General features: G+C 42.4%; 1 protein-coding gene across 12 annotated transcripts; it reads left to right on the forward strand.

Moving 5' to 3' along the window:
* The first annotated feature begins 156 nt into the window (after positions 1-156).
* On the forward strand, positions 157-27965 carry parp9 (poly(ADP-ribose) polymerase family member 9). Of its 12 annotated transcripts, none has more exons than XR_016489341.1 (9): positions 10362-10570; positions 18641-19567; positions 19752-19967; positions 20186-20404; positions 20669-20774; positions 20897-21375; positions 21480-21639; positions 22251-22356; positions 22684-24684. XR_016489341.1 is itself a non-coding variant. In XM_090212313.1 (8 exons), the coding sequence occupies exons 2-8, from the start codon at positions 18680-18682 to the stop codon at positions 26841-26843; spliced, it is 2319 nt and encodes a 772-aa protein (XP_090068439.1). In that variant the 5' UTR covers positions 157-323; positions 18641-18679; the 3' UTR covers positions 26844-27965. The 12 variants fall into 12 exon arrangements, 10 of the variants coding, with proteins under 10 accessions (XP_090068439.1, XP_090068445.1, XP_021431338.2 ...); XR_016489342.1 differs by having other exon boundaries at positions 20669-20744; XM_090212313.1 differs by lacking the exons at positions 10362-10570; positions 22251-22356; positions 22684-24684 and adding exons at positions 157-323; positions 26563-27965 and having other exon boundaries at positions 20669-20744.
* Positions 27966-27984: the final 19 nt, after the last annotated feature.

Below are 27984 nucleotides of genomic sequence, written 5' to 3' on the forward strand. Positions count from 1 at the left end.
GAACGCAAACATTCTAACCGTTCTGATTGGTCCCAAAAACCAATGGGTTGAGCCAGAACATATGTGGGTATGCAGCGTTTAGAAAATGTGTCTGGCTTTGATACTCTTATTGGTTAGAGATAGCCAATGGCTGATGACTTTGTTTTGAACAAAACCACTATTTTCGACATCACCACAAATGACTTCAGCGATGGCAGTCTCCTACTTAAGTATGTAGCAACTACAAGGCAGCGGAATAATTCAGTTTTAGTCGTCAAGCAAGAGGCAACCAGAAGCAAAATAGCTCCCTAACATCAAAGATCCACCAACATATTTTGCAGTAGGTATGGGAATCTTCTGCATATAATTATTTATTTTGATGGAAAACCCACCACTGGTTTGCATGGCTAAAGAGCTTTATTTTCCTGTCATCCAACAAATGTAAATGCATGGAGTTTGCTAAAAGGCGTTGGCACTTGGTTTGGACCCGGTGCTATGATCAAATTACATGAAAATAGAGCTCTTTTGCCATGCACACCGGCTCTTCGCCATGTAGTCGCATGGGTCGCGTCATCCAGGCTATGTATCTGGAGCCGCTGAGCCAGAGGAGCATGTATCATACTGTAGGACTCATTGCAGCCAGCACGTCAAACGAACCACAAAAATTAACGAGTCACTCAGAAAAACGAATCATGACTCAAGTCAGTAAAGAGTCGTTCAAAAATAACTAATTGTTTGCAAACTGCACATCACCACTGTGCACTTGTGTTGACCTCATCTGATGGCATTTCAACGGTCAGTTTCAGCATTCCTCAATCCAACTAGCCCAAAGGCTGGCAGATGGCAATGTCTGGAACTAGCATTCCTAGGCAGTAGCCACTCTAGCATGGAATACTCCTGTTTCATAAAGTACCCATATTATCCCCTTTTTTCCTGCCTTCTAAAACTGTAATATCTTATGTTTCACTGAATCGTGGCTGAATGACGACATGGATATTCAGCTAGCGGGATATACGCTGCACTGGCTAGACAGAACAGCACACTCCGGTAAGACGGGTGGGGGGGTCTGTGTATATTTGTAAACAACAGCTGTGGCACAAAATCTAAGTGTCTCTAGATTTTGCTCGCCTGAAGTAGAGTATCTTAGATGATAAACTGTAGACCACACTATTTGAGTTTTCATTAAATAAAATTGTGGCTGTTTATTTACCACCACAGAAATTTTTTTCGTGGCTGTTTTATTTACCACCACAAACGGACGCTGGCACTAAGACCACACTGAGTCAGCTGTATAAGGAAATAAGCAAACAGGAAACCGCTCAACCAGGGGCGGTGCTCCTAGTGGCCGGGGACTTTAATACAGAGAAACGTACATCAGTTTTACCTCATTTCTATCAGCGTGTTAAATGCGCAACAAGAGGGAAAAATATTCTAGACCACCTTTACTCCACACACAGAGAAATGTACAAAGCTCTCCCTCGCCCTCCATTTGGAAACTCTGACCACAATTCTATTCTTCTGATTCCGACTTACAAGCAAAAATTAAAGCTGGAAGCACCAGTGACTCGCTCTATAAAAAAGTGGTCAGATGAAGCAGATGCTAAACGACACGACTGTTTTGCTAGCACAGACTGGAATATGTTCCTGGGACTTTTGGCATTGATGAGTACACCACATCAGTCACTGGCTTTATCAATAAGTGCATCGAGGACGTTGTCCCCACAGTGACTGTGGCAACATTCGCACTGAGCTAAAGGGTAGAGCTGCCGCTTTCAAGGTGCAGGACTCCAACCCGGAAGCTTATAAGAAATCCTGCTATGCCCTCAGATGAACCATCAAACAGGCAAAGCGCCAATACAGGAGTAAGATTGAATCGTACTACACCGGCTCCGACGTTCGTCGGATGTGGCAGGGCCTGCAAACTATCACAGACTACAAAGGGAAGCACAGCCGCGAGCTGCCCAGTGACACAAGCCTACCAGTCGAGCTAAATCACTTCTATGCTCGCTTCGAGGCAAGCAACACTGCAGCATGCATGAGAGCATCAGCTGTTCCGGACAACTGTGACCGCACTCGCCGTAGCTGACGCAAGTAAGACCTTTAAACCAGGACGTGTGCTCCGGGCATTTGCTGACCAACTGGCAGGTGTCTTCACTGATATTTTCAATATGTCCCTAATTGAGTCTAATACCAACATGCTTCAAGCAGACCACCATAGTCCTTGTGCCCAAGAGCACTAAGGTAACCTGCCAAATTGACTACAGACCCGTAGCACTCACGTCCATAGCCATGAAGTGCTTTGAAAGGCTGGTAATGGCTCACATTAACACCATTATCCCAGAAACCCTTGACCCACTCCAATTTGCATACCGCTCAAACAGATCCACAGATGATGCAATCTCTATTGCACTCCACACTGCCCTGTCCCACCTGGACAAAAGGAACACCTACTTGAGAATGTAATTAATTGACTACAGCTCAGCGTTCAACACCATAGTGCCCTCAAAGCTCATCACTAAGCTAAGGATCCTGGGACTAAACACCTCCCTCTGCAACTGGATCCTGGACTTCCTGATGGGCCGCCCCCAGGTGGTGAGGGTAGGTAGGAACATCTCCACTTCGCTGATCCTCAACACTGGGGCTCCACAATGGTGCGTGCTCAGTCCCCTCCTGTACTCCCTGTTCACCCACGACTGCATGGACAGGCCCGACTCCAACACCATCATTAAGTTTGGAGACGACACAACAGTGGTAGGCGTGATCACCAACAATGACAAGACAGCCTATAGGGAGGAGGTCAGAGACCTGGCCGGGTGGTGCCAGAATAACAACCTGTCCCTTAACGTAATCAAGACAAAGGAGATGATTGTGGACTACAGGAAAAGGAGGACCGAGCACACCCCCATTCTCATCGACGGGGCTATAGTGGAGCAGGTTGAGAGCTTCAAGTTCCTCACCAACAAACTAGAATGGTCTAAACACACCAAGACAGTTGTGAAGAGGGCATGACAACCTATTCACCCTCAGGAGACTGAAAAGATTTGGCATGGGTCCTCAGATCCTCAATAGGTTCTACAGCTGCAACATCGAGAGCATCCTGACTAGTTGCATCACTGCCTGGTACGGCAACTGCTCGGCCTCCGACCGCAAGGCACTACAGAGGGTAGTGCGTACAGCCCAGTACATCACTGGGGCTAAGCTGCCTGCCACCCAGGACCACTACACCAGGCGGTGTCAGAGGAAGGCCCTAAAAATTGTCAAAGACCCCAGCCAGCCCAGTCATAGACTGTTCTCTATGCTACCGCATGGCAAACAGTATCAGAGCGCCAAGTCTAGGACCAAAAGGCTTCTCAACAGCTTTTACCCCCAAGCCATAAGACTCATGAACAGGTAATCAAATGGCTACCCAGACTATTTGCAGTGTGTCCCGCCACCCCCTCTTTTTCGCTGCTGCTACTCTCTGTTTATCATCTATCCATAGTCCATTGAACTATACCTACATGTACATATTACCTCAATTAGCCCGACTAACCTGTGCCCCCGCAAATTGACTCTGTACCGGTACCACCTGTATATAGACTATTTTTATTCAATATTTTTTAAATCTATTGTTTACCAATTTTTTTTTTTTTACTTAAAAATTGCACTGTTGGTTAGGGCTTGTAAGTAAGCATTTCACTGTAAGGTTGTATTTTGCACACTTGACAAATAAACTGATTTGATACAGTTGACCTAGGCAGATCTAGGACGACAGAAATGTTACAAACTGACTTGTTGGAAACCTGGCATCCTATGATGGCGCCACATTGAAAGTCACTGAGCTCTTCGGTAAGGCCATTCTACTGCCAATGTTTCTATGGAGATTGCATGGCTGTGTGCTCGATTTTATACACCTGTCAGCAACGGGTGTGGCTGAACTAGCCAAATTCACTAACTTGAAGGGGTGTCCACATACTTTTGTATATAAAGTGTATTTTACCAACTTGTTTTTCAGTTTGGGAATATTGGGGTTCCCCTCCTGCTCAACAAGCAGTCCAAATGCGTATGTATCTGCCATTGCAGCCTGAATAACCTCAACTGGCAAACAACAAATATATTCACTGTAGGTGTGGTAGCCTGTATCAGTTTAGTTTCACTTTTGATTCGTGTGAAATGATATTATATAAATGACATTGAAACATGATCGGTATCGATCATTCGTCTGTATATATGCTTTATTTATCGTTGACATCAATACATTACATTAGCACACTGACTGTACACATACTTTTTCTTACAGTTTGCAATCATCAAGTCTTAAATGTATTTTTGAAACTAGTATTCTGCCAGCAGCACAAATGATGACATCACGTTTGTATGTTCATGTCAGAACCTTCAAAATAACAGCCCGTATTTCAAAACTCCTTCAAAAGTTAGATTTTTAATCAATTGACACTTTTATTGTGCCAACAAGAAAAGGCAATAGGACAGTTTTGAAAACCAATACAAAATATGGTTAATAAAAACTAAAATCAATAATGAAAAAATACAATGTTGACTCTGGTATGTTGAGATTATTGAGAGAGAACTTTTCTACCTGTCTCAGCTAAAATTGGGTGGGAAGTACTCAGTGTAGTTTGAGGGGAGCTGTGTAGCACAGCCTGCTGCTGGCTTTTCACTCCGCCCACTAAATAGCCTCCAATGCAATAATACACTGTAATAGTCAGTACATGGGATCGATATTGGCTTGTAGAGAACTTTTTGACCTGTCTCAGCTAAAGTGTGTTGGAAAATACTCAGTAAGGTCTATAATGTATGTGTTGTTTTGGAGGGGGACTGTGTCCTACATATCCATCAGCACTTTATTTAACCCCCCCATAGCCCACAATGCAATACACATTGTAGAGAACTTTGGGGTTTGAAAAACTCAGTAGATAAAATGCAAAACGTGTAAACCAGAGAACATGCACTACAAAAGAGAACATCCTTATTTGCATTATGTATATATTTTGGGGCGTTTACACAGTTATGCCAATTAAACCACTGTAGGCTTGTACATTTTGAATGACTAACAATAATAAGGAAACAAGCTTTCGATAACTATGTCTACTTGAACACAGAGTAAAACTGTAAATGAAAGTGACTTGGGTAGCCTATGAAACCGTAATGCATTGAGTGCAGTAGGATCCTCATCTCATTTGATTGTCGGATTTGGGCCTCAGGATTGGGATCAATTTGAATTTTTTTGGCAATCAATTCAGGAAGATAAATTATATTCCAATGCAATCATTGAAAAGAGGTAGTCATATCTATTTTAATTTACTTCTTAATAGGCTGATAAGGAAAAGCTATTTATGTCAAGTTCTCTCAATTTTGTAAATTCAAAGAACTTCCTCCAATTTACCCCAACTCAAGTAGGAATATTAAATTATCAACACATATGCCTACATACACAAACAGTAATAGTACCAACAACATTGACCAACAACAACAACAAGCATTGTTGTCTACCTGATAAAGCAACGAGGTCTCTCACCAATAGTCTCGAAATAGATCAAGTTGAAGAAGGTTTAATCACCAAGCTGAGTTAATCAAGGTGTCCAACAAAGGTGCGTGTAAATATCCATTGTCCCATTTCTCTTGTTGGGGGGCTTTGCCACCTCTCCTCTCTTTACAGCTAGGCCTATCAAATGAGAGATTTCTGTAAGAAATGCTATCCAGCAATTGAAAGGGAGGTTGGAAGGAGCACAAGTTAAAACAACCAAACAACCATTGCATAGGACTTTAAGACAGGAGTTATAATAAGACGAAGGCTAAGTAATAACATTTTATTTTCTCACAAAAGACCATTTTGGAGAAATAGGCGATGATTCATGAATCAGTCCAAAACCCAAGTCCAAGAGGCAAACCAAGGGTTTAAGAAACTCGTTGGAAAGCTATGCATAATTGGGGTGATATAAACCTATAGCAAGGTGATTTTATTAGGATACTACTTCAAAAATATTTATTTGTCAGGCCAAGCCATTGACCTGATGCATTTTTAGGCACAACATAGAAATGTTGTGGGACTATAGTAGATTGAGTATTTATTGGGTCATTATGTTAGTATATTATGTGTGTTTGTAATAGTGTGTTATATGTGAAAATGTGTTTGTATTATAAATTGTATTTTAATGTTTAAGGACTCTTGGAAGATTAGTCTAAATGGGGACACAAAGAGATCCAAATAAAATCTTGCTCTGATTTGTCTTCCCGAGGGTCCCGAGATAAAATGTACTATAGTTCTGTTTGATAAAATCCATTTTTAAATTCAAATGTAGGAACTGGGTTCTACAGTTTGAACCCTTGCTGTCTCTGGCTCCACACCCACCCCGCCCAGCCATCTCGATGTGTGAAAGTTAGTGTGTAAGCTAATGATCCATCCATCATGTATGACATTCCTGGGAGTGTGTAAACTTAAATTGTGTATTACCATATACTTTTTGTTTGTTCTCTATAGTTATGTACTTAAATGTATCAATTGACCAATTCAGCACATTTGGGCAGACTTGATACAAAATATTGTCCAGTTTTGAAATGCTTCACTGGCTCAATCTGAAACTTCGCATAAACACTGCCACCATCTAGTGGCAAAAATTGGGCCTAAACTCCAATAATACATTATGGCCTTTCCTTTGCATTTCAAAGATGATTAAATAAAATAAAAAAACACGTTTTTTTGTTTGCATTATCTTTTACCAGATCTAATGTGTTATATTATCCTACATTAATTTCACATTTCCACAAACTTCAAAGTGTTTCCTTTCTAATTGTATCAATAATATGCATATCCTTGCTTCAGGTCCTGAGCTAGTTAGAATATGGGTATGTCATTTTTGGTGAAAATTGAAAACAAGTGTCTGATGCTTAAAAGGTTGAACATGCTGGTAGAAATTAGGTCAAATCGATTTTATTTACCCTTCATTAAAGTCCCCAGACTCTGGACTGGCACTTTCCTGTTTTTTTTATGGCCGTATACTGCTCATTGAGTGTGGTCCAAGTTTCAGAATCGGTTTGTTGTGGTAAATAGACAGCTAAAAAGAATTGATAAACTCTCTCGGTAAATAGTGTGGTCTACACGTTTTCATGAGATACTCTAACTCAAGCGAGCAAAACCTCGAAACTTCCTTAGATTTCATTTATTTTTACAAATATACACAGACCGCCAGCCGTTGTCTTACCGGAGGCAGCTGTTCTATCCTGCTGAAAAAAACTAGTCTCTCAAAGCACTTCATGATGACAGAAGTGAGTGCTACGGGGCGATAGTCATTTAGTTCAGTTACCTTTGCATTCTTGGGTACAGGAACAATGGTGGCCATCTTGAAGCATGTGGGGACAGCAGACTGGGATAGGGAGAGATTGAATATGTCCGTAAACACACCAGCCAGCTGGTCTGCGCATGCTCTGAGGACTCAGCTTGGGATGCCGTCTGGGCCGGCAGCCTTGCAAGGATTAACATTTAAATGTCTTACTCACGTCGGCCACGGAGAAGGATAGCCCACAGTCCTTGGCTGCGTCAGTGGCACTGTATTATCATCAAAGCGGGAAAAGAAGGTGTTTAGTTTGTCTGGAAGCAAGACGGTGTCCGTGTCGTGGCTGGTTTTCCTTTTGTAGTCCGTGATTGTCTGTAGACCCTGACACATACATCTTGTGTCTGAGCTGTTGAATGGTGACTCCACTTTGTCTCTATACTGACATTTTGCTTGTTTGATTGTCCTGCGGAGGGAATGACTACTGTTTGTATTCTGCCATATTCCCAGTCACCTTGCCATGGTTAATTCCAGTGGTACACTCTTTCAGTTTTGCACGAATGCTGCCATCCATCCACGGTTTCTGGTTAGGGTAGGTTTTAATAGTCACAGTGGGTACAACATCTCCTATACATTTCCTTATAAACTCACTCACCGAATCAGCGTGTACGTCGATATTGTTCTCTGAGGCTACCTGGAACATATCCCAGTCTGCATGATCAAAACAATCTTGAAGCATGGATTCCGATTGGTCAGACCAGTGTTGAATAGTCCTTAGCATGGGTACTTCCTGTTTGAGATTCTGCCTATAGGAAGGGAGGAGCAAAATGGAGTCGTGGTCAGATTTGCCGAAGGGAGGGCCTTGTATGCATCACGGAAGTTAGAATAACAATGGTCCAGTGTTTTTCCAGTGCGAGTGCTACAGTCGATATGCTGATAGAATTTAGGTATCCTTTTCCTCAAAATTGCTTTGTTAAAATCCCCAGTTACAATAAATGCAGCCTCAGGATATATGGTTTCCAATTTGCATAAAGTCCAGCGAAGTTCCTTGAGGGCCTTCGTGGTATCGGCTTGAGGGGGGATATACACGGCTGTAACAACAACCGAAGATAATTATTTTGGGAGATAATATGGTCGGCGTTTGATTGTGAGGAATTCTAGGTCAGATTAACAAAATGACTTGAGTTCTTGTATGTTGTTACAATTACACCATGAGTTGTTAATCATGAAACATACACCCCCGACCTTCTTCTTCCTGGAGAGATGTTTATTCGGACAAAGGATCCGCTTCGGGAAAGTCATATTCCTGGCCGCTCTGATATCCAACATTTCTTCCCGGCTGTATGTAATAACACTTAAGATTTTCTGGGCTAACGATGTATGAAATAATACATAAAAAATTCAATACTGCAAAGTTTCCTAACATCACCAGTACCCAGTGGGGATTTTAGCAACAAACTAAAAATGTGTGATGCATGCCAGCAAAGCCACAACACAACCCTAAACAATACATTAATTGCACTCTAACAGTGACAAACAGGTGCCCACAAACTGTTAGGGCCTACACAAAGCTTTCTCAACAGCAGCTCTCCCAACATCTTACCACTGCTACACCTGGCTAACAGTGTAGCCTTGTCTGGCAGCGAAACAGTTCATTTAGCCTCATTTACTGCCTTTAAAAAAAACAGCTGGTATGGCTGACTTGCTTAAACAAATGTGCTTTCTACTGACAATTGAGATGTACAAACTATTTTATTAGTGGACGACAAGCGGATAAGAGGCAATCCGTAATTTTGACTAAGACATTAATGACCGAGCCAGAACGGACTAGTCAATATAACTACTTGTTCAGCACTTTTGGAATATACAGCAACAGACTTCAGAACATGGGCCGTTGTTAGTGTTACTTTCTTAGCTGCAGTATACATATCTCCCTGGCATATTACATCATTTCTGCAGCAGCATATAAGACATTTTTGGACTCTCGATATTGTAATGTGCTCACTTGAACAGGAAGGTGACGCGGCGGTCCTTCGTGGGCAAATTTTGTCATCAACGAAAGAGAAAGGATTTACAATTCCAAGATGGATGACCGTTCAAAACGTATTTTGAGCTTGTTTATTCCCGACTTCCCAGTTGCAATGCTTGCAGTTAGCCACTGTCACCGATTCCATGCAAACCACTCATTGTTGAATTTGCGATTTTCAACTTATTGTGTAATGTTTATGTCCAATGGCCGATGAGCACCGATACATGTTATCTATAAATTATCTTCATATGACAAGGATTAAAAAGGATTTGCCAGTATATTGTCTACTTGATTCATGATGATGACTGCTAGCTAAGATTTTGAAAGTAAGACGTTGACATGATCAATCCAATCAAAGCTACTGTAGATATAAAGTGATTTGATGTAATTGTATCTGTGGCCAATGACCTTGAGCCTTCTTGGAAGGGCACTTCTAATTTAAGTCTATGGCAGGACACAAAGGGCTTACATTTGATGTCGACTAAGGGCGGGTGACCGAGTGTCCCCTTGAGTGACAGAACACTGAGCCAATCACGGTGCAATGCTCCTATTTTCTGCAGGCCAGCACCACCACCACAGAAAGCACTGTGCTAGGTTGAAGACCTGCATTTTGGAGCTACCTGTTTGTTTTCGGCTTTATTAACTCAATTGTATTTTTATTTTTTAAAATTGTTTGCAAATTGATATGTGACAAGTATTAATGCCAAAATAACATCAAAACAGGCAAGCCCCCAATTTATATATATATATATTTGCAAAAAAATGTGGGGCTCAAAACAGGTGGGGCTCTGAATGACAGATGACAGGTCGCCACTGCCAGTACCACATCCGTATGGTGTTTCTGTCCATAACGTGACTGCAAGAGACAGGTTGGAATGTCTGACAGGAATACGATATGTTTTGAATTTGTTGATAAAATGCGGACATGATTGCGAGACACAGGACAAAGGGCCAAAATTCGGGACTATCCCGCACAATACGGAACACGTGGTCACCCTAGACCGCCAAAAAATCGATACTACCATAGTTTAGCATGTCTTTGCAGGGGGACTCTTATTTTGAAGAAAAAAAACAAATCCGCGATCGTGTTGCCAGCATAATATCCTGCTGCTAGGAGAACGGTAGCCTAATCATGTTTCGCTTCCAAGACGGGGGCGTGTTTAAATTTCATTTTACTGATAATTTCTTTCAGTTTTGAGCTTTGTCGACGACGACTCGACGCGTTGAATTCCATATTTTTGAATATCCAGTCGACTCGTCAGTTGCCTTTGCTATAAACATTAGCTGCCGTCAGGTGAGTAGACTACGCAGCTTCACTATTTCTTTGCAACTTTGCTGGTTGGTTCGATTGATGTAAAAGTACAGTAGGTACGTTGTGACAATGGGAGGGATATTGTCATCTGGAAACGGACTGTTAGATTAAGCTCGTTTTAAAGAGAGCCCGTTTCTGTATTTTGCTTGTGAGTGTGTTTTGGATCCATGGGATAGTAGGCTATTTGTTGTCCATTTATGGCGCACGTGCAGGATTTTTATTTTGACTTGTGTAAGCAGAGAGGAAGTGTGTCTAACAAGGCCGACATTTGGAAAGTGTTTAAAACTGCTTCACATTGTGCGTTCGTAAATTCACTCCGGCTATCTACTCCGAGTCAAGTGCTCTCATCCGAGTGCTAGAGCACAGAAGAACTGAGGAATTTACGAACTGTCAACACTCGTTGACTATGACCATGTCAGAGTTCGGTGTTCTCTCATTAGTGTATGATGGATCAACACTACTCCTCGGCCAGAGCTTCCAGTGTGCGCTTTGAACGCTCAGAGAGCGATATGTATTTACGAACGCTTAGAGCGCACTCAAACATTCCAGAGTGAATTTACGAACACACCCATATAATTTCTTAGGATTTTACCCCTGTGAAGAAGCTAGGTGAATTGAAACAGAACTGTATTCCAAACCAATCTCCCCTCCCCTGTATCTTATTTCCTGTAACTTGGCAAAGACTCGCGCTTGAGTCTCTCTTTCAGTTTTGGTCCACCAGCTTCAAACAACTATAAAACAAAATATTTTTGCTTATTGAAAATATTACACTGCGATTTAGATGATTCCCAGCAGCACCAGTTAGTGCTTGTTCTCTCACAAACTGAAATTGAGCGAACAGTGTATAACTTTAGCAATCATGACAGCGCATTGCATACACACCTGCGATTGAAACGCTTGAGTGCTCACATTCTGACAATATAAAAAGTAAACTGGCACTGTGGTAAAGTTGGAACATCTTCTACGATGGTTTAAAGGCGTTTTCAACCTCTCCCTGTCCGAGTCTAATACCAACATGTTTCACACATACCACGATAGTCCCTGTGCCCAAGAACACTAAGGTAACCTGTGTAAGTGAGTGCTACGGGTCGGTAGTCTTATCTGTAGCCATGAAGTGCTTTGACAGGCTGGTCATGGCTCACATCAACACCATTATCTCAGAAACCCTAGACCCACTCCAATTTACATACCGCCCAAACAGAGCCACAGATGATGCAATCTCTATTGCACTCCACACTGCCCTCTCCCACCTGGACAAAAGGAACACCTATGTACAGAATGCTATTCATTGACTACAGCTCAGCGTTCAACACCATATTGCCCTCAAAGCTCATCACAAAGCTAAGGACCCTGGGACTAAACAGCTCCCTCTGCAACTGGATCCTGGACTTCCTGTCAGGAAGGTAACAAAACGTGCCACGCTTATCCTCAACACTGGGGCCTCTCAGGGGTGTGTGCTCAGTCCCCTCCTGTACTCCCTGTTCACTCATGACTGCACGGCCAAGCCCGACTCCAACACCATTAAGTTTGCAGACACAACCGTGGAAGGCCTGATCACCGACAACGACGAGATAGCCTATAGGGAGGAGGTCAGAGAACTGGCCATGTGGTGCCAGGACAACCTTTCCCTCAACGTGATCAAGACAAAGGAGATGAGGAAGGAAAAGGAGGACCGAGCATGCCCCTATTCTAATTGACTGGGCTGCAGTGGAGCAGGTTGAGAGCTTCAAGTTCCTTGGTGTCCACATCAACAAACTAATATGGTCCAAGCACACCAAGACAGTCGTGAAGAGGGCACGACAAAACCTATTCCCCCTCAGGAGACTGAAAAGATTTGGCATGGGTCCTCAGATCCTCAAAAGGTTTTAAATCTGCACCATTGAGAGCATCACTGCCTGGTATGGCAACTGCTCGTCCTCCGACCCCAAGGCACTACAGAGCGTAGTACGAACGGCCCAGTACATCACCGGGGCCAAGCTTCCTGCCATCCAGGACCTCTATACCAGGCGGTATCAGAGGAAGGCCCTAAAAATTGTCAGACTCCAGCCACCCCAGTCATAGACTGTTCTCTCTGCTACCGCATGGCAAGCGGTACCGGAGCACCAAGTCTAGGTCCATGAGGCTTCTAAACAACTTCTACACCCAATCAAATGGCTACCCAGACTATTTGCATTGCCCTCTCCCCCTCTTTTACACCACTGCTATTCTCTGTCATCTATGCATAGTCACTTTAATGACTCTACCTCAATTTCAGTGAAAAACATGAGGGCAACAGTACTTGTGCAAAGTTTCAGAATGATAACTTCTGGAATGAGTGTGCCACATGACAGTTAGCATGAAGTCACCCAGGTGTCCCACAAGTTGCCCAAATGTACCCAAGTGGCCAAATTGGTGAAGTTATACATTTTGAAGAAAATAACCCCCCCCCCACATTTACAAAATATCAAGGGTGGCTATTATCAAGGGTGGCTATTTACACACTTTCAATATTTGGAAGACCCTCACAGTCTACACAATATTGTGCTGCTGATGCCATGTGCCATAGCAGTCTCTTTCTGCTGTAAAGCAGAGGGTCACCAAGCATGTGGTGCAGGTGATGGGGGACTTCATTTTGCAAAGAACACAATGACGTCTCCATGCCGTGCCCTTTTGGCCCTGAGGCACATCCATGCCTGCAGAAATAAATTTGGGGAGATGAACACCACTTGTGGCAGGAGCAGAAGGGACAGAGGTAGAGGGGCCAGAACGTGGCGCTGTAGCCAGCAAGCTCCCTGATGAGCAGCTCTCTGAAGGCTAGCTGTGAGATGGGGGGGCTTTCCACAGCTCTTAGCCATTTCCTTGTGTAGGATGAATGCATTCACTACAGCAATGTCGATGAAATGATAGAATGTCTTGTACCATTTCATCGTCTTGTGGAGAACATTAATTAGAGGTCGACCGATTTATAATTTTTTACAGAAAAAGCATAATCTGAGAACGGCGCTCAGAACCCAAAACAGCCAGAGGAATATCGGCCATTTTGGAATCAACAAAGTTAGAAACAGCACCATAAATGTTCACTTACCTTTGATATTCATCAGAAGGCACTCCCAGGAATCCCAGTTCTACAATAAATGACTGATTTGTTCCATAAAGTTCCATCATTTATGTCCATAGCCACTTGTTGTTAGCGTGTTCAGCCCAGTAATCCATCTTCATGAGGCACAGGCACTTCATCCAGACAAAAACTCAAAGTTCCGTTACAGTCCTTTAGAAACATGTCAAGCGATGTATTTTAAGCAATCGTTAGGATGTTTTTAACATAAAACATCAATGTTCCAACCAGAGAATTCCTTTTGTCTTCAGAAAAGCTCTGGAACGAGAAGTGACTCTGTCGGGAGTGTGTGTCATGAGACCAAGGCTCTCTGCCAGACCACTGACTCAGAGGTCTCATGAGCCCCTCCATTATAGTAGAATCCTAAAACCAGTTTCTAAAGACGGTTGACATCTAGTGGAAGCCCTAGGAAGTGCAACCACCTCCATATCTCAATGTGCATTTGGTAGGCCAAGCTTTGAAAAACTACAAACTTCAGATGTCCCACTTCCTGGTTGGATTTTTCTCAGTTTTTGCCTGCCATATGAGTTCTGTTATACTCAGACATCATTCAAACAGTTTTAGAAACTTCAGAGTTTTCTATCCAATACTAATAATAATATGCATATATTAGTATCTGGGACAGAGTAGGAGGCAGTTCACTCTGGGCACACGATTCATTCAAAAGTGAAAATGCTGCCCCCTATCCCAAAAAGGTTAAGCCATTTGCAACAACTTTGGAAGTATATGCTTGGAGTCATTGTCCATTTGGAAGACCCATTTGCGACCAAGCTTTAACTTACTGACTGATGTCTTGATGTTGCTTCAATATATCCACATAATTTACCTCCTCATGATGCCATCTATTTCGTGAATGGAACCAGTCCCTCCTGCAGCAAAGCACCCCCACAACATGATGCTGCCACCACCGTGCTTCACAGTTGGGATGGTGTTCTTCGGCTTGCAAGCCTCCTCCTTTTTCCTCCAAACATGACGATGGTCATTATGGCCAAACAGTTCTATTTTTGTTTCATCAGACCAGAGGACATTTCTTCAAAAATAATGATCTTTGTCCCCATGTGCAGTTGCAAATCGTAGTCTGGCTTTTTTTTATGATGGTTTTGGAACAGTGGCTTCTTCCTTGCTGAGCGGCCTTTCAGGTTATGTCTATATAGGACTCATTTTACTGTGGATATAGATACTTTTGTACCGGTTTCCTCCAGCATCTTCACAAGGTCCTTTTGCTGTTGTTTTGGGATTGATTTGCACTTTTTGCACCAAAGTACGTTCATCTCTAGGATACAGAACACGTCTCCTTCCTGAGCGGTATGACGGCAGCGTGATCCCGAGGTGTTTATACTTGCGTACTGTTGTTTGAGCAGATGAACATGGTACCCCCAGGCATTTGGAAATTGCTCCCAAGGATGAACCAGATTTGTGGAGGTCTACAATTTTTTTGGGAGGTCTTGGCTGATTTCTTTTCATTTTCACATGATGTCAAGCAAGGAGGCACTGAGTTTGAAGGTAGGCCTTGAAATACATCCACAGGTACACCTCCAATTGACTCAAATGATGTCAATTAGCCTATCAAAAGCTTCTAAAGCCATGACATAATGTTCTGGAATTTTCAAGCTGTTTTAAAGGCACAGTCAACTTGGTGTATGTAAACTTCTGACCCACTGGAATTGTGATACAGTGAATAAGTGAAATAATGTCTGTAAACAATTGTGCATGACGCAAGTAATTTTTCCAACAAAGTAGGTGTCCTAACCGACTTGCCAAAACTATAGTTTGTTAACAAGAAATTTGTGCAGTGGTTGAAAAACAAGTTTTAATGACTCCAACTAAATGTTTGTAAACTTCCGACTTCAACTGTACGTATGTTTTTATACAGGTAGCTTTGACATCAGTTATAAATGTCGGCGTAAAACTAGATGTTGGGCTTATAACAATGTTGGCATTTTTATGTTATATCGTCCGATTCCGTTATGTTCACCGATATATCGTGCATCCCTTCCGGTAATCTTCCCCTTCAGTTGGTCAACTTTCACATTTACTGCTACCCCAATAATCACTCTTTTCAATGGCACCCTTTTCTTGAGGGCAAAACAATTCACATCTCTTGCCACCATTCGTTTAAGGTAGAGCGCCTGCTCCTTCTGATCAGCATAAACAAACTATCACAAACCACTTCTGGTTTCCCTCACCGATTCCACAGCACCCAACTCTGTTTTCATCCACCCTGAAACCACAAATGGCTCAGCCAAAAGGAAAGGGTCCACTTTTTAAAAAGAAATGTCCCCCCTTCACTTCACTCCAGACTCCTCTTTATCCTGACCCTCGGTGCAAGCCTTGGGCTCTGATACTTCACCCTCATTCCCTTCCATTTCTCCTCTCTTCGATCTGGCGTACAGCTCAGTCTGCTTACACTTTCTACCATTCTTCAACAAACCATCTCCCTTTCGCTTCCTCTTTTTGATGTACAGTGTAGCGAAATACTCAAATGTCTAGTTCGACACACTCTGCTTCAAAAGTTGTAACAGTCCGTAGCTAATGGATACAACTGGAGACATTATATCCCCCCTACTTATTGCACCAGCAGCTATACACTGAGTACAGTGCCTTCGGAATGTATCGACTCGTTGACTTTTTCCACATTTTGTTACTTTACGGCCTTATTCTGAAATGGATCAAATGTTTTTCACCCTATCAATCTACACACAATAGCCCATTAAAAAAACAAATACATTACTTACAGCAAAGGGACTGAACTTGAGAGACTCGAAATTGAGCTCCGGTGCATCCTGTTTCTACGACTTGACCTGTGGAAAATTATGTTGATTGGACATGATTTGGCAAGGCACACACCTGTCTATGTAAGGTCCCACAGTTGACAGTGCATGGTCAGAGCAAAACCCAAGCCATGAGGTCGAAGGAATTCTCCGTAGAGCTCCAAGACAGGATTGTGTCGAGGCACAGATCTGGGGAAGGGTAACAAAACATTTCTTCGGTATTGAAGGTTCCCAAGAACACAGTGGCCTCCAACATTCTTACATGGAAGAAGTTTGGAACCACCAAGACACTTCCTAGAGCTGGCTGCCTGGATAAACTGCACAAACGGGGGAGAATGGCCTTGGTCAGGGATGTGACCAAGAACCCGATGGTCACTGACAGAGCTTCAGAGTTTCTCTGTGCAGATAGAACAATTATCTCTGCAGCACTCCACCAATCATGCCTTTATGGTAGAGTGGCTAGACGGAAGCCACTCCTCAGTAAAATGCACATGATAGCCTGCTTGGTGTTTGCCAAAAGGCACGTAAAGACTCTCAGACCATGAGGAAACAATATTCTCTGGTCTGATGAAATGCCAAGTATCACATCTGGAGGAAACCTGGCACCATCCTTACGATGAAGTATGGTGGTGGCAGCATCATGCTATGGGTATGTTTTTTTTTTTTTTTCAGCGGCAGGGACTGGGAGACTACTCAGGATCAAGAGAACGATTGAATGGAGCGAAGTACAGAGATCCTTGCTGAAAAAGTGCTCCAGAGCACTCAGGACCTCAGACTGGGGCAAAGGTTCACCTTCCAACAGGACAATGACCCTAAGCACACAGCCAAGACAACACAGAAGTGGCTTCAGGACAAGTCTGTGAATGTCCTTGAGTGGCCCAGCCAGAGCCCAGACTTGAACCCGATCTAACATCTCTAGATAAACCTGCGATTAGCTGCGCAGCGACACACCCCATCCAACCTGACACAGCTTGTGAGGATCTGTAGAGAAGAATAGGAGGAACACCCCAAATGTTTTTTGCAAACATTTCTAAAAGCAAAAACAGGTTTTGTCATTATGGGGGATTGTGTGTAGATTGTGGGGATGTTTTATTCCTTTAATCCATTTTAGAATACGGCTGTAACATAAAAATGCGAAAATAGTCAAGTGGTCTAAATATTTTATTTCCGAATGCACTGTATATGCTGTCTCGAGTAATTAAGTGAAACTAGCTCCAGTAGGCTAATTTGAGTGTGAACTGTGTTATTGTATTGGAATTACACACACACAGTTCAAACCACCATTCTGTTGCAGCCTACAAAGTTGCAAGTAATAGGCTAGCAAATTTGATTTTAAAATCTAATGTGGCCTATTTGTATAATTAGTAGGCTGACTCTTTCTCCTGCTGTTTTTTTTTAACTCTGCAACTGCAATAAGTAAATGCATGTCTTTATATTACTGTATGTATGCTGCAGCAATTGTACCTGTCACAAACCAAAAAGTTACCACGTCCCCACCTTGAGCATTGATTTGATCATGCAGAGGCCATAGAGAAGCCATGTTTAAACATCACATCATTTAACAGTTCCATTTCATGCCATGCTGTTCATAGAAATAATTTACCATTTTCTTGCAATTATTTATACTGGGAAAATGGAGTGGTTTTGTGCGGTAAATCTCGGTAAGCGGGTTCCCGCCATTCAACCCTAATTTACACCCTGCGATATTTATGCTTTACTCAAATGTAATATTAAATTCAATATTGTTGAGCTTGTGAGTGATATTGTTGACTAGTCTTTTTTTTAAATGTACTTATTTATCCAGATCAGTCAAGTAAGTTTACTTTCAGTTTTGATTATAGCCTAGTCCTCAAGGTCAGTGTTGTTCCAGCAAAACAGCTTGATCTGATGTCCCAGCCTATAGAGTTCCTCTGATGTGAATAAAGTATTGTTTTTATAATTTTCAAATGAATAGGTGATACAATCATATTTAGTTATTAGAACAACATGCACCTTGTTGGTAATGTAAGCTAGACCATGTGAATGGAAAAAAAAAAGAATAATCAAATCGGAATTACATAATGTAGACTATTACAAAAAAAAAAGATCTTCTATAATGAAAGGTTGTCATGTTCATAAGAAGCTCATTTGACTTGTGTAATGTATGCCTTGATTGCATATGACACCTTACACTCATGTTTTCCTCAGTCCTCAGAACAACATTGGATACCCTGTATTGTGTGAGCCATGGCCAAGTCAGATAATTTCCCTCTGGAGGAGGAGATAGTGAGCATCCTGGGCCAATGTGGACCAGCTCTGACTTACGCCCTGCAAAGCAAGTTTGGATGCACTGCCGTACTCCATGGTGTGGATGTTGCCGGTGCAGGACAGTCCATGAAGCCTGAGATTAGGTTTTCTACCCTGCTGTCCAAGGGCCTCAGGGTGTCTGTATGGAGGGACGACCTTACCACTCACCGTGGCGTAGAGGCTGTGGTCAACGCGGCCAATGAAAACCTCAGTCATGGGGGAGGTCTCGCCAAGGCGCTTAGCGATGCCGGTGGCCCAGGTATCCAGCAAGACAGTGACCAGTACATAAAGGCCAATGGAAAGTTGTTAACGGGAGGTGCCATCGTTGCCCAACCTGGATACCTTCCATTCAAGAAGATCATTCATGCCGTTGGTCCAAGCCTACCATACAACCCCCCAAAAAATGATGTTGATATTGCCACACCAAAACTTGAAAAGGTTGTTAGAAACATTCTAGAGGAGGTAAAGAAACATAATCTGAAGTCTGTTGCCATTCCTGCTATAAGTTCTGGCTTGTTCAACTTTCCCCTGCCACTCTGTGCAGACCTCATTGTTAAAACCCTGAAACACTACCATGATCACAATTACTCCGGGGCTCCTTTAGAGGTTCGCCTGGTCAATCACGATGACCTATCGGCTGGGGAGATGGAGAGAGCATGCCGTGAAGTACTGGGGTCATCGGTTTCACACAGTCAACCAGCGGCGGCTCAGTGGCTGCCACCCAAAGCTTCATACAGTAAAGTTGTGAGTCACGGAAAAGGCTCAACTTTCATGAAAGTCAACAATGTCACTCTGAACCTCAAACAAGGATACATTGAGAAACAGAAGGTACAATTAAAAGAAAATGGGACATAAAAAGGATAAATAATCAGAATTGAATGGTAGACATGACTGATGGAGGAATGTGTGTGAATATTTGGCTCTGGTTCAGCATTTGGAACATATTTCCAAATATATGAAAAGCTTAACTGTTATTAACTGATATTCTCTCTTGCTCGTCTTTTATTGACAGACGGGCGGCATTGTGAACACAATTTCTTCCAACCTTGATTTGTCATCCGGGGCAATTTCCAAAGCAATTCGGGGCGAGGCTGGAGAAGGCATACAGGTGGAGATATCGAATTGCTACCACAACAAATACAGTGACGTTATTGAGACCACTGGACACAATTTATCATGCAGTTACGTGTACCACACGATATGTCCTCACAAAGGTCAAGCATCTAAGGTAAATGCAAATAAGGTTTTTAGATATTCAACTACACTAAAAATGTACTGTTGCGATCAAACACAAAAGTTATCCTACCTTGTTCCTAGCAATATGTTAAGGGTAGTATATCAAAGATCTGGACTAGAGACATAGTAAAATATAGTTAGAAATATAACGTATAGAATAAAAAAACTGGACAAGTAATTTGTAAGCTTTCTGTATTCTTGTCATGACAGATTCTTGGTGACATCATCTCGAAGTGTCTGGGCATGGCCCAAAAAAAACGGCTGCCATCAATCTCCTTTCCAGCCATTGGTACTGGTGCGTTGGGCTTCAACAAGCAAGAGGTTGCCCAGATTATGATGGACACAGCAGTGAAATTTGCCAAGCAAAACAATGGCACGAACATGAATATCTATTATGTTATATATCCAGACGACACTGAGACATATAGGGTAAAAGTATTATTATTATTACGATCAAAGTATTATCAGTCATTTTTATACTAATCCTTTGTGGCCTGGTAATCGTCCCACAGCTCTTTGACGATTTCACTCTTTTGAAATTAAATGCCTTAGCCGTTTTTGAACTGAAGAGTTGCGAATATGATACATTTCTAAACCAAAATACTTCATTTCTTTGCCGTCTGTCTTCTTATGGACACCAGAGTTGATATAGCCTAGTTACCAGTCATCACATATTTCTGCTCTTTTCCACAGGCTTTTGAAGACAAACTGAAATCTCTTCAAGGCGCAACACAATATTCTAGCTCCTTCAACAGTGCCTCCGCTCAAGGTGAGATCCCAGTCAAAAGAAGTAGAAGTGGTATGTTATTATCATTTGTGTGTTAACAGAACTCTTGATACAACATATTTATTACAGCGGTTTTTGCACTATGCATGCAGTATTTTGGATTAAATTATTATTTTTTGTGTCTCGTCTGCAAGTATTTGAGCCCACAACTGGCCATTTTGAGTCCAGAAATCCAAGGGAAAGCGCACAACCATCTATCGAGCTCAGCAGTGCCTTTGATGAGACATTAAGAGAGGTCAGGTCCTGGTTGTTTTCTGTTTTCTACGCTGTCGCCAATAATGGCTTCACCATTCGCAACAATTTCATCCAGCACTTTGGTGAACATGAGGTTGGAAAGCTGCTGACCTTTCAGACCAAGTTCAAAGTTTCCATTGAGGTGTTCTTCAAAGATGGTTGTGCCGGCGTGAACATCCATGGGGCTTCTAGAGATGTCACAGCTGCTGTATTAGAGGTGGAAGCCATGTGCTGCAAAGTCCAAGAGGATTTCGCAAAAGAAGAGGAGACTGACATGGGCCTGAACACTTCCACTAGTTCCGCAAGGAAGCCTGTTGACGAGAGCAGTTCTGACTATAGACAAAGACAGCAGAATTTTCCCGGGCTTAATATTGTCAGGGTGAGTGTCCACACAAGAAACAACAGATTGCACCTTTAATGTTAAATCTGTGATATTAACTGCTTGATAACCAATCAAATATGGTTATGGCAAATGTGTCACAGGTTGAGAAAGTGGAGAACCGTGCCCTGAAGCAGGTCTTCGAGCTTAAAAAGAAGCAGTTGGACGTGTCTACCTCTCAGCGAATGTACCAGCGCCTGCCAGCGCAATACTGTAATCTGCTCACCAGAGTGGGCTTCCAGAGGGAGTTTGCATCACCTGACGGTAAGAGAAGCCACCTATTCATGAGTTGTACATTGCGTCACAATATTGCAACTGCATATTCTGCTTAATGCATTCTCAATTGGAGCTGATGAACTTTGCCCACTAAAGTCAACATTGCTGTCTAAAGTAAATTTGACAACATCATAATGATGGCAAAGTTGTTTCCGACTAATAATTTGCCTACTTTAGCAATGTCATCGTATTACCTGGCTGCTACAGTGTAATTTAGACCAAACAGTCACTAGCCCCTGTTCAGAATGACTGGTCACGACTCGACTTTTAGGCGCAACTATGGCTGAGGCATCTGTAGAACTTTGATAACAATGGCATGAGGCAACCGAGGTGCAACCCTTGAATAAAAAGTAATTCTATTCATTCTAATGACATTCTTTGTGTTCTATTTTTATGGAACCAGCACTGTGTTTAAAGAATAGCTCTGAAATAATTGTTGTGAAGCAATTCATTTAATATATTACTGCGATATGTAACCTTCTGGGTGACCCAACTAGGGTTGCAAAGGGTCGGAAACGTTCCGGAATTTTTCAGGACATTTTTCATGGGAACTTAAGCCTGGGATTTTTGGGAATTTTACTTACCCTCTGCATGCACAGTGCATTCTTCCATCACATGTGCAGATTCTCAAGATCTTGCACACTAATGAGATGCTATTGAGCCCACACTTCTACACTGTCTGAGCCAAGGACTACATGCTTTCTGGTAAGTCTTGATTAAAATACTGGATGGGGTGAATATATTTTATATTACATATTATTTTTTTGTTAACTAGTAAATAGTAGCCTACAACAAAGTGTGTTTAAATAATTTCTAACTTGTTAACAATCTGCTAGTTAGTATTTTCTACCATGTGGGTTTTAGCTTATTTGAGCCTGCTAAGGAGTGTGAATTCACCTGTTTCCATACATGCTTCATTTTAAAACATGTATCTTACAAAGGAGGAGTTTAATCTAACTGCTTAACAATTTATCTGTACATGGAATTGTATTTGTTTTTTGTACTCATTTTTGCCCTCGCTTATCTCTACAGGAAAATTGCACGGGCACCATCTGATGTGTGGAGACCTTTCACTGCAGCAAATGTAGAAGGAGAAGCTGTATACATTTGCAAATACTGTGTCAAATCATATGTGAAGAATGCAACAAAGATGCAGAATCATCTGGCCAAGTGCATAAAGTTCCCTCAGCGCTCACAATAAGCAACCTCTGACAAAAGTCCCTCTACTTCTATTTGAGGTGAAAATGATGAACGACACCTTATCGATAGCAACAGCTCAATGGTCCTGGAATCAGACACCTTATCGATAGCAACAGCTCATGGTCCTCCTGGAATCAGACACCTTATCGATAGCAACAGCTCAATGGTCCTGGAATCAGAAGTTTTTTTGACTCAATGGAGGAATGTAGTCAAATAAATGCTGATGAATGTCTTGCTTAAGCTGTGTATTCAACTGGTTCACCTCTGCTCACAGGCAATGTGTATTGGAAGATATTTCTGAATTTTCTTCGCCCAGCATACACCCCTCCAACCAGAGATGCTTAATCTACTCATTTACTGGTTGTAGAGTTCAAGTGAAGGTCAAGCAAATCATAGAGAAAGCAGACTGTATTGCAGTCATCTCTGATGGTTGGTCGAACATTCGTGGGCAAGGAATAATTAACTACATTTCCACCCCTCAACCAGTATTCTACAAGAGCACAGACACACAAGGGGCAAGATGCACCGGTCTCTACATTGCAGAGGAGCTGAAGGCAGTCATCAATGACCTTGGACCACAGAAGGCATTTGAACTGGTGACAGACAATGCTGCAAACATGAAGGCTGCTTGGTCTAAAGTGGTGTCCTACCCTCCCATCACACCTATTGACTATGCTGCTCATGCATTGAATCTGCTCCTCAAGGACATCATGACACTGAAAACAATGGATACACTCTACAAGAGAGCCAACCACATTGATGCTGCCCAGCAACACACGTTGGGGTGGTGTTGTAATCATGTTTGACAGTCTCCTGGAGGGGAAGGAGTCTCTCCAAGAAATGGCCATATCACAGTCTGCCGATATGGACAGCCCCATCAGAGGTTCCTCCTGGATGATGTATTTTGGGAGAGAGTGGTAAGCAGCCTGAAACTCCTGAAACCAATAGCAGTAGCCATTGCACGGCTTGAGGGAGACAATGCCATCCTGTCTGATGTTCAGACTCTGCTTGCAGATGTAAGATAAATCCGTACTGCCCTGCCCACTTCACTGTTGCTCCAAGCAGAGGAAACTGCTGTTCTGAAATACATCAAAAAGTGTGAAGACTTAACCTGATGCCCATAGATGCCGCAGCATACATGTTGGACTCCAAGTATCCTGGCAAGAGCATCCTGTCTGGTGCCGAGATCAACAAGGCCTATGGTGTCATCACTACTGTGTCTCGCCACCTTGGCCTGGATGAGGGCACATTTCTTGGCAGTCTGGTGAAGTACACTTCCAAGCAAGGACTTTGGCATGGAGATGCAATATGCTAGTTGTGCCAACGGATCTCATCAGCCACCTGGTGGAAGGGACTTTGTGGATCTGAGGCTCTTTCCCCTGTTGCCTCCATCATCCTCCAAATCCCACCAACATCAGCCGCCTCAGAGCGCAACTGGTTCCTGTTTTGGAACACACACAAAAGCACGCAACAGGTTGACCAATACAAGGGTTGAAAAATTGGTGGCTATCCGGGGCAAATTTGAGTCTTTTTGAGCCTGACAACGAGCCATCCTCAACAAGGTTAGAAAGTGACAGTGAAGATGCGGCCTCAGAATCTGATGTTCAAAAGGTTGACATTGAGGAGGTCCAAGGAGAAGACATTGAAGCCTGAGAGGAAGACAACCAAAGCTTTAGTTTCTAGCCTATCATTTTACAGATGTATGTTGACAACATTTTTGGGAGATGTAATTGAGCATTGGGGATCATTCAATATATATATATTTTTCTTTTCAGAGAAATCATCCCATGTGAAGAGTAAACTAATTTATTTAAAGTTCAATTTGTAACAATAGTTTTTTTGTTTTTTTTCTATTGAAAGGATTTAATCATTTGCAATGTCTACATATGATAAGGTAAAATGTTTCTGTCTTCATATGGTAAATAAACTCAGCAAAAAAAGAAACGTCCCTTTTTCAGGACCCTGTCTTTCAAAGATAATACGTAAAAATCCAAATAACTTCACAGATCTTCATTGTAAATGGTTTAAACACTGTTTCCCATGCTTGTTCAATGAACCATAAACAATTAATGAACATGCACCTGTGGAACGGTTGTTAAGACACTAACAGCTTACAGACGGTAGGCAATTAAGGTCACAGTTCTGAAAACTTAGGACACTAAAGAGGCCTTTTTACTGACTGAAAAACACCAAAAGAAAGCTGCCCAGGGTCCCTGCTCATCTGCGTGAAAGTGCCTTAGGCATGCTGCAAGGAGGCATGAGGACTGCAGATGTGGCCAGGGCAATAAATTGCAATGTCCGTTCTGTGAGACGCCTAAGACAGCGCTACAGGGAGACAGGACGGACAGCTGATCGTCCTCGCAATGGCAGACCACGTGTAACAACACCTGCACAGGATCGGTACATCCGAACATCACACCTGCAGGACAGGTACAGGATGGCAACAACAACTGCCCGAGTTACACCAGGAACGCACTATCCCTGCATCAGTGCTCAGATTGTCTGCAATAGGCTGGACTGAGGGATTGTAGGCCTGTTGTAAGGCAGGTCCTCACCAGACATCATCGTCTTTAACGACGAGTCGCGGTTTTGTCTCACCAGGGGTGATGGTCGGATTCTCGTTTATCGTTGAAGGAATGAGCGTTACACCGAGGCCTGTACTCTGGAGCGGGATCAATTTGGAGGTGGAGTGTCCGTCAGGGTCTGGGGCGGTGTGTCACAGCATCATCGGACTGAGCTTGTTGTCATTGCAGGCAATCTCAATGCTGTGCATTACAGGGAAGACCTCTTCCTCCCTCGTGGTACCCTTCCTGCAGGCTCATCCTGACATGACCCTCCAGCATGACAATGCCACCAGCCATGCTGCTCGTTCTGTGCGTGATTTCCTGCAAGACAGGAATGTCAGTGTTCTGCCATGGCCAGCGAAGAGCCCGGATCTCAATCCCAAATCCCATTGAGCACGTCTGGGACATGTTGGATTGGAGGGTGAGGGATAGGGCCATTCCCCCCAGAAATGTCTGGGAACTTGTAGGTGCCTTGGTGGAAGAGTGGGGTAACATCTCACAGCAAGAACTGGCAAAACTGGTGCAGTCCATGAGGAGGTGATGCACCACAGTACTTAATGCAGCTTGTGGCCACACACCCTTTGTTCAGGGACACATTATTCAATTTCTGTCAGTCACATGTCTGTGGAACTTGTTCAGTTTATGTCTGTTGATTTTTATGTTCATACAAATATTTACACACGTTAAATTTGCTGAAGAGAAAAGCAGTTGACAGTGTGAGGATGTTTCTTTCTTGCTGAGTTTATATCCAATGCAAAAAACATCTACATTTAACATGGTAATTCCCACAAAGTTTCCACCTCTGAATATTCTAGACCCAACCAAATTCACATAAAAATGTGTTTTATAGATCGGTCACTCATTGAAAGCAAGTCTAAGAAGTGTAGATTTGTTCTATTTCTGTGCTTCCTGTTCTTAAGTTTAGGTTTTGAATACCAGCTTTGAACAGCTGAAAATACAATATTTTTGGTTGTGGAGAATATATTTCAGTGGGTTAGATGTCAAAATGATTCTCTACACTATACTTGCTTGTTTTGTCACAAACTGAAATTAGGCCAACTATTCAAATTTTAGCAACCAGGAAATGGAGCGATTTCTGGATAGTGCATCTTTAATTTCATTATTGATGTGTTACTTTCATCCGTAGTGCAACGCTATGGAGAGGGGATCTACTTCAGTGGCAGCGTGGATGGGGCAAAGAAGCAGTGGAAAGGCTTGGCAGACGAGGCATACCTGTACTTCGTTGAGGCGCAAGTGCTGACAGGGAAGTCCACACATGGCTCACCAGATCTTATTGTGCCACCGGTGATGCCCAGTGGAGACCCCATCACTCTTTATGACAGCGTGAAAGGGGGTGTGGACACCTATGTCATCTTCAATGGTCACCAGGCCCTACCTGAATATCTGATCATCTGCAAAAATGAATGAAGTTGCTAATGGGTGAAAAAAAATAGTCCTATGAAAGTCAATTTGTTTTAAAATTACCATATGTATCTTTCATTTGTGCCCTACTGTAGACTATGCAGGAAAACTGCATTTAGATCCACTTTATTATCCCATCGGGGAAATTAATTTGGTCATGTGCTGAAGACTGTACATGAAAACCGAGAAACGGCACAATATAATTCATTCAAAGTGCTATAGCTACACATTTAAAATGAAAGTGCAATATGCTGAAGACTCGAGGGACCAACAGACACTTATACAGCCTAATGACTGTTGGAGTAAGAGTCCCCATATCTATCGGTTTTGATTTTCTTTTGAAGAAGTCTCTTTCCCCTTCTCCGGCTGCTGCTGCGACTGAATTTTGAGTGAAGGGGATGTGTACTGTCCTGTAAAATGCTTTCACGTTTTAGTTTTGTGTATAGGTTGGTGGCTGATTCTTGATCCATACAAATTATCCTTCCCGCCATCTTAATCAAGCGCTGAAGCTTGACTTGGTCTTGCACTCGCATGTTTCCAAACACGCATGTCAGACCAAAGGACGGCACACGCTGCAGGACAGATTTATTATAGAGGCTTGGTCTGGGTGGAGGGAAATTGAATTCAGACATGTGTGCTTCACATTTTATATAGTTTTAATTGGTTATGGTTTTGTTTCATTTTCTGCTTCAGTGTCAAAGCATTATGGTTTCAGTTTATAACCAACAAAATGAATGCAGTTTGAATAAATGTTATTTCAGCAATGGGTTGTATGTCATTTTTATTGATAATACTGACAATCTTTTATTTTGTAATGAGTGTGTATTGTGATAGCATTATGTAAAAGTATAGCAAAATGCTTTGGTAGAGTAATTCGCTCTTATTACACTGATACTGTTACATAAACAGAACTCCATACTAGCCATCAATGAGCAAGGCATTAAGCTATTTTATTAGATTTATGTAAAAAGGTTATGGTTCACAACATTCTGGCAATGAGCAACTTGGAAGGACTACCGAGTAGGATTTTGCCATATTGCATTAAACAATGAAATATACTGTAACTGCTTACATACTGATACTGTACTTCCACCTAGTACATCAATAAAAATATGATTTGAGTTTTAACCGGACTCCCTTTGCTTTC

The sequence above is a fragment of the Oncorhynchus mykiss genome, chromosome 20 (genome assembly GCF_057628025.1).
Source record: "Oncorhynchus mykiss isolate SJ-2025 chromosome 20, ASM5762802v1, whole genome shotgun sequence".
In the NCBI taxonomy this organism is placed as follows: domain Eukaryota; kingdom Metazoa; phylum Chordata; class Actinopteri; order Salmoniformes; family Salmonidae; genus Oncorhynchus; species Oncorhynchus mykiss.

Excerpts from the sequence above, each read along its gene's own strand:
- parp9 (XM_021575663.3), top strand. The coding sequence starts at position 18,680 with ATGGCCAAGTCAGATAATTTCCCTCTGGAGGAGGAGATAGTGAGCATC. Across the intron at positions 19,968-20,185 it reads ACAAAGGTCAAGCATCTAAG|ATTCTTGGTGACATCATCTC; the intron begins GTAAATGCAAAT and ends TTGTCATGACAG. Across the intron at positions 21,640-26,562 it reads GGAGTTTGCATCACCTGACG|TGCAACGCTATGGAGAGGGG; the intron begins GTAAGAGAAGCC and ends TTTCATCCGTAG.